The sequence below is a fragment of the Montipora capricornis genome, chromosome 3 (assembly GCF_036669925.1).
Source record: "Montipora capricornis isolate CH-2021 chromosome 3, ASM3666992v2, whole genome shotgun sequence".
Classification (NCBI taxonomy): domain Eukaryota; kingdom Metazoa; phylum Cnidaria; class Anthozoa; order Scleractinia; family Acroporidae; genus Montipora; species Montipora capricornis.
This window is the reverse complement of record NC_090885.1, coordinates 11,499,470-11,506,969: the sequence shown is the minus strand read 5'-3', so window position 1 is coordinate 11,506,969 and position 7,500 is coordinate 11,499,470. Positions and strand designations below refer to the sequence as shown.

General features: G+C 37.3%; 1 protein-coding gene and 1 long non-coding RNA gene across 5 annotated transcripts in view; one reads left to right on the top strand and one right to left on the bottom strand.

The window, feature by feature from the left end:
* The window catches only part of LOC138042210 (uncharacterized), a 29,557-nt gene that overhangs the window by 14,413 nt on the left and 7,644 nt on the right, over positions 1-7,500 (top strand). The window lies entirely within an intron of this gene.
* LOC138042209 (QRFP-like peptide receptor) overlaps positions 1-7,500 on the bottom strand; it is a 22,850-nt gene that overhangs the window by 13,463 nt on the left and 1,887 nt on the right. For all 3 annotated transcript variants that reach the window (XM_068888021.1, XM_068888022.1, XM_068888020.1), the window contains exon 1: positions 4,860-7,500. This exon is cut by the window's right edge. In XM_068888021.1, coding sequence (XP_068744122.1) covers positions 4,860-5,541 — 682 coding nt within the window. In that variant the 5' untranslated portion in view covers positions 5,542-7,500. The remainder of the gene's footprint in view (positions 1-4,859) is intronic.

Here is a 7,500-nt window from a genome sequence, read left to right as displayed (position 1 = left end):
CTCTGATTTGACAGAGCAGCAGGGACAACTAATCACTTCACATATTCGTGATTTTAAAAAGACTAATGAGATCTGTTCAAAAATACATACGGTGGGTTTGATTGACCGTATTCCGGAATAGGAATACATGGCATAGACTGAGTTCGAATTCCTTCGTTCTTACGGACACTCACGTTAGAATTGTCAAACATCTGCTAAAATGCTATTTTAAACGTATGTGTATTATCAGAAACCCATAAGGGATGAAACGTGTAACGCACGTTCACAGCTTCCGAATATTCAGTGCGAACAGATTGGTTGAATGTTTCAGTGAAAAGTACCATATTTGGAAACCCCTCGCTCTAGTTGTTCCAAATATGGTACTTAGCAAATTGAATATTCAGAAGCTTATTTCCCAGCACACAAGGGGCCGTTACACGTTTCAACCCTTATGGGTTTCTGGTATTATCCATGTTGCTTCAAAATGCCACAGACATGATACCGTTTTAAATCATCTCTCCACGTATTCATGATTCGGAATAGGGTCAATCGAACGGACTCTTAAATTTATGAAAGCTTACGCTGGTTTGCTTAAATTTCTCAGAAAAAATGAGACAGGTAACACATGGTTGATTTTACATTTCGGAGATTACAAATGCAGGGTTATCATTCTGAAACACAGAAAAACGACCTTCGATACGTCAACTAACACAAAACTCTTCATAGTGTTCTCGAGGACTGAATTGGAAAAAGAATTTTCCTGTTGTCTTCACCAACGAAAATCTCAAGAGCCCGAAGAATAACGCTTAAATTTTCTCGGCTCTTATTATTGGTAAATAACATCTAGTCTCAGAAATAATGCCTGCTTAGTAGCTTACCCATTGAGACATAAGATTTTTAGTTGTTTGTGAAGAAAATTGGACCGTAATGCAAATGTGGCTACTCCTATCTTTACGAACGAAGTTTGTCGGAAAATAGTAATCTAGCAGTTATCTCGATCATTCACAACATGCATTAAGATTTCAGGCAAACAATTTTGAGGTTTGGCTTTGGGTAAAATCGTGAACCTTTGACACTTTGAAGCTATAATCTGTATGGCGTGAGCTTCCACTTTGATTGATTATCCGGCGTAGTTCATGAAAGATAGCACTAATTTTTCGCGTGGGTGTTTAGAAAGAAATGTAGTCTCCTGACGGAAATCCGTAAAGTACAAATTAATCTGCTTCTGAAATTTAAGAACACAAAAACGGCGTAAGCTGTTTTCTCGTTCCATGTTCGGGTAATCATATCTTATCATGCAATCGCAAAAATAATCAAACTTGAATATGAGGTTTATTTGGATTCCCTTTTAGCGTAATGTTTTAAAATCTCAGCGTGTGCTATAAGTCAGTAAGTCACTCAATCACTTTTGCAAAACTTTACACTGACATGTTCGGGTAGGCTTGTAGAGATTTCAACTACAGTATTTTCTCATTTTGTTTGGCCAAAAAACGAAACGAATGCAGTTTTTTCTGTGGGTGATACTCCGAAATTCAAATCATTCGTTACTGTACTTTATAAAAAGAAACCGCGCCTAGAATCCAAGTTTATTTTAAACCTTTGTCGATAAAAATAACATAAATTAATGACTTGTCAGCTAAACTGCCTGAAGTTAAATAATAAAACTTAATATCAAATAAATTATGAAGTATTATGACTTCAAATCACTCTGCATGTCCAGGGCATTTCCTTTGTTTAAAGGCCTATTTACCCGATCAAAAATTAAATTACCCCAGAGCATATTTCAATGGAATAACGATAAATCTCAGCATCAATAACAATTTAAGCGTAATTCCTGTGCATTCATTAAAAGAAGAAGATTCTGGATGGTCATAAATAGATTTAGCAAAATATTCATCTCCTCAAAAGCATTTTTAGAGCCTTTTTTGTCCGGAAATGAATACGATCAAGTTCCGTCGTGGTTTAACATATCATCTCTTTTACATGTTCCGTAAAACGACATTAAAAAATATTAAGGAATGCGTTTGTCGAGATATAGTTTCTTTTTCGTCTTTTTATCGATGTTTGTGCCTGAGGTGAGAAGACAGATATATTCACCTGTCAAGTAGTGAAAAATGGTGGATATTTTGGATTTACAATGAATTACAACGAATTTGATTTTTCTTCGCAAAATGACGCTTTCGTTTCTATAATTAAAAAAAAACCTTCGAAAATCTTTTAACACAATATCTTGAATCCCTTTTAAATAAAGATATTTACTCGGTTGGAGTTTTAACCCTTTATTCACTTGTACAATTTATCTTTGGTTGCCAGCAGCACGAGTTCCGATGCAAACAGCAGGCTATTCGCGTAATGCAAATTACAATGCCTTTGATATGAAATCAGATATCGAGCGATCTTACAATGCATAATCGTGTTTTTTGCTATCTGTGTGACTCAAAAGTGAGATGGAGAGCGTATTCTCATAAATTAATTAAAAAACCGAAGAAAAATCCAGGACTACAGTAGAATCTTTTATCCACAATAAGCTCCAAGGCGATAGAAGTTTCTATGCGACATAAAGAGACGACTTAAGTAAAATCCCTGCTGGCAAATAAGACCTTGTTTCCTTCTTTTCGGAAAATTTATCACAACTGTACAACGCACGACAATGGGCCAACATCACTAATGGGCTAAAAACTAATTGAATTATAAATAAGACTGCATAGTGGGGAATGAGTTACCACTGATTTTAACCTAGACACTGGAGAGGAAATATGAAAGAGCCGGCCCGCTCATATTAATTTCGCACTTGGCAATTTAAAAAGTATTTAGAAAAAAGGCCTAGCAGAGTTTAATAACTCTAGGGATAATATTCTTAGAGGCGTAAAATTCGATTCATGTAGCGATTAATGTCAAAAATCGTTTACGAATGTTTTCCATGCATTCGAATAACATTAACATTTAAAAGAGATGGTTTTCGATTTTATTTGCGGATCATTTTCAAAATGCAGGTAAAGAATGAAATTACATTGTTCATATCGAAACATAGAGCGTTTCTCCGATTGCAACTCTGAGAAAATGGAATAAAATTTGGAAAATCAATAAGCGCACTGCATTAGCGATTTCGCCTTTTTTATATTCAAGGGGACTATCAGTAAAAGCACATTTAGCTCCCTAAAGGAAAGAAAGTTTTCCGGCTTGACGGTCTTCTGAATTTGAAAGGCCTCTTAAACCAGTACTGAAAAATTGCTTTAAATATTCATGTCAATTCTTAAAAGATGTTATCGCCAAGGGCTATTATAATAAAGTGTATTTTTGTAAACGTGTTGATGAATTGAAAAAAAACTAAATAAAGCAAAATGGAAGTTCATCCTTTTTGATCAAATCCGGTTGCTTGTTATCACAACGAATTTCGAAAATTAATTATCACTACTGGTTTGGCTTTGTTTTTGTTCAGCAAAAAGCAAGGTTTCGAAGATTCCTTGTACACAAACCACGTAGTCTTTTTATCAATATGTTCTCCTAGTCACCGCAAATTGCCTTGTTTACAATCGTGGTTTGAGAGTCCTTAACGATTTTCACTTCAGAGCCCTTTCAGCCTCATTAAAGATTCAATAAACAATGGAAGGAATTGCGACGCAAAAGAAGTGCATTGTTTAAACAGCAATCGCGTTTAAAAATTTAAAACATTCCTAAGAATTAATGATCTTTTTTGCGTAATGCAGGTCGGTGCTTGTAAGGAAGGTTTTTTTTTCTGGTGCGAAAGGTGACACGAATGCAAGAGTCAAAATCACAGGCTTGCATGAATATTCGCCAAAGCCCTGGCTTGCGCCATTTTCAATTCTACCACTATGCACAGTTCGAGCGGACGATTTTCAAGATTTAGCGAAGGTTTCCCCGCAGTTGCCGTTGCGAAGTATTTTTTTTTAAGAAAAGACTGCTTTCTTGTCACACAGTTGCTCTTGATTGTACGGTATCATGGCTCGAGGTATTTTTTTCGGATGAGTACTTCGCTGGAAAATTTGTCAAAAATTAGCATGTGTTAGCCAAGAATGTTATTACAAAAAGTGACATATTAGTAATAGAAGCAAAAATCTCCATTTTTTTTTTTACACACATCATACTATTTTTTCTCTTGGCAGTGCAAACATGTCCGAAGCGGCGAAAATTACCCGCATGACAAAACCAGCGATTTTTTACTCTAAGAGCAGGCATACAATAAGCTGATTAAAAGGAACCTACTCAAACTTTTTCAATTTAATGTTTAAGGGCACCTTTGTCCACTTTTTCTTGGTGAATGGCGAGATGTATTTTAAAATTCTGCGACATCGCCATTTTTACTGAAAGGTTCCGCAAAAACTGTTACACTTGTTTTCGTAGATCTCAAAAATGTCAGTTTGCTTTTAGTGATTCAAAAGCTAAAAAGAGCCAACATTATTAATGCAAATGTGGCTTTAGAGTATTTGTTTATAAATTAGAAACTTCAAACAGACTTTTTGAATTGGCCTCAGTTTTTACAGGCATGGAATTAGTTGTGCGTTTTTGAAACAGGCGCTTTTGTGTGCGTCTTGATGTTTTGCCGCACAGAAGCAGTGTTAAATTCTCAAAAAAGAGTCAATTGCAACGGTTGCGTTTAAAACAACTTTTAGCGACCGATAATAGTATAATGTAAATATTTTAAAATTTTACAGGTTTCGTCATCAGTGACTGCAGTCACAAGGTACATGGTTTCTCGAAACAAATTGCAAAGTTCGCGTTCTTCTCAATTGTGTTTGCGTACTAGCGAAATTCGCTTCCGCTGAATCAGTCGGAAAGTGAAATTTCGTTTGCATAAAGTAACCGAGACAAAAATAAAACTAAAAAAAATATGGAAAGTAGAACACATCGTAGATCCTTACCTGTCTGAACATCCGATTCTGAAGTTTTAAGATTGTGACAAATGAGGAAATACAACACAGAGATGACGATCAAGGGAATTACATAAAGCGAGACAAACACCATGGCCGTGAAGATTTTTTGATCTTGCGGACTGGGCCATTCTTCCTCACAAATTCTATCTTCAGGATTATACTTTTGGTAGACGATTAGAGGGATAGGATAGATAAAAGCTACGGTCCAAATCGCTGCGATAATCAGAAGAGCATGTCGTGTGCGAATTCTGGGAAGAAGAGGATGTACTATGGCTCGATAACGATCGGCCGCTATGGCAATTAGTGTTCCAACGGAGGAAAAAAGAGTTACACCAAGAATAAAAGGAATGACTCTGCAAAGAAATTCGCCGAAGGGCCAGTAATCCAGCGTGGGATATGCTACAGTAACTGGCACGTTTATCATGGTGACAGTCAGATCTGCGACGCCCAAGTTTGCAATGAAAAGATTTGTGACACTTCGCATTCGCGGATTGCGATACGCCAATATGACAAGAGCGTTCCCTATGGTCCCCACGATGCATATGATGCTGTAAAACACAAGTCTCATCCACTTTAGGACCAAAGGATCGGCTAGCATCTCATCATGGCGCGACGTTGGAGGGACAGCGGAGGTCACATTACTGAGATTTATACGCGGCGGTAAATCCATACTACGTTTACGGAATCTGTGATGGCGAGCCAAGTCTACCAGTGTTCTCGTCTGTTGTTGATATACTCTTCTTCTCAGTCTTAATGCGGTTGAGTTTCGGTGAATTATAATGCACACAGAAATGTACACAGTGGCACTTGTTACTGAAAGCGCAATATTGTTAAAAAAAATCCGTCGGCCCGTTTGGAAAAGACCAACTGATTCCTTGGTCAGTTTACTGGGAGGCAAGGCTGTCAAACTGTTAACTTTAATTCCCAAGGCTCTTGTCAGAAAAAGTGAACTTGTCAAACTGTGTTGCTGGTTTATAAGAGCTTGCGATGACCAGGAAGTTGCGTCCGACGCTCAACTTTGATGGCCTTACATGTCTGTGCTTGAATCGCATTTAATTTAACGGAGATCTGCCCGCTGACTTGAAACGTCCTCTTTTATAGCGGTTACATTCATTTGACGTCAAAGCGAATCCCCAGCCCGCGATTGGTCTGCTGAAGAAGAAAGCCCCAACGAAAAACGGAGGAAAGCCAATTTTACTTGCCTTTAAAGGTAATTTCTTTGGGATGAATGACTTTCTGTTACGAATTTTCAATGGAATATTGATTTAATGCAGATGCTGTGCCGCCACGTCCATCAACGTCGTCAAACATTATCTACCGGATAACCTCTGCGATTCCACTCATCAAATAAAAGTTGACGGTTTTGTTTTCAATTAAATCGCCTGCCAATAAATTCTTCTCGGCTATCTGCAAGTAATTTACCTCGGAGTCCTTGGGAATTAGCGACGTTAGTCTGCCTTCACAGCGTTTAGCGAATCAATAATTTCTAAAGAAATCAGTCACATTGTATGTTGACATTACACTTTCGCTCGGCGTGGCAATTCAGTACGTGAACGCGAATTTCAGTGACTTCCGATGTCTTTAGTGATTGCTTTTTCCGCCTCCTACACGTTTAATGAACAACGAGACACAAAGATCATTTTAAGTAGGTGGCTCCACAAGAGAATAGAAACGAATATTCCTTTATGCGGCTTGTAACAAGAAAAAAAAAAAGACCCTAGAAATGAGCGTTTAAATTTGACCGACCATTAGCACCTGCTCGAAATAACTTGTTACCGGTCCGTCATGCACATCTCCTGTGGCGATTTTACAATTTATAGAGTTGTAATCAATCTTGTTTTGTTCATCGATATTCCCTTACAAAAATGAGCTTGCAAGTCTTGGTGTGTATCGAAAGATTGTTGTTGGATTTTCTATGTTTGAGCATATGCTTTCAAAGTTTACAGTTCTTTCAAGGCTGTAACGTTTTCCTAATGATCGAAGGTGACTCTTTCGTCTGTACTCGACGAGTTGTGTGAAATTCTCAGATAAAATAGTTTTCTAGTAGCTTTCTTCAGAGAAAAAAAGTCGCACTACTTCAAGCTAAGACTTGCGCTGAGTTCATCTATGTTTCAATCCCGGCGGAAAAGTATGTATTGTAAACATCGTACCGTAGATAAGGATTTGTAGCAGCTGTCTGTTGCATTTTGTTTAGGTAGTATTCAAATTTGCTGTATTTTAACTCTCCTCTTGTTAGCTTTACGGTTTTTTTTATCGCTCTTCTAAAGATTTCCTTCGCATTGTGGCTTCAAATCGTCAAAGGTTGTGTTTGATCTAAAAGCATTTCCCTACCTATATACGTTGCCGTGGTTACTCTCATATATTGCTTATTTCCTACTATGTTAGACATTTTTGCAGTGATCGGTGTCGTTTCTCAATTCAGTTTTCTTCATGTGTGGTTCGTGTCACACCTTCCATGGTTATAATGCAGAAATGTTCTCGTCCGGAAGTTTTAACGGATGGCATTCTTTATTGGCAATGCATATAATGAGTTTTCAAAAAGTAACACCGTCTACAAAATATATTGAACAGAGATAAATGAAACAGAAAATCTTGGTGATATTTGCAATTTATGCCGAATCTTAATTGA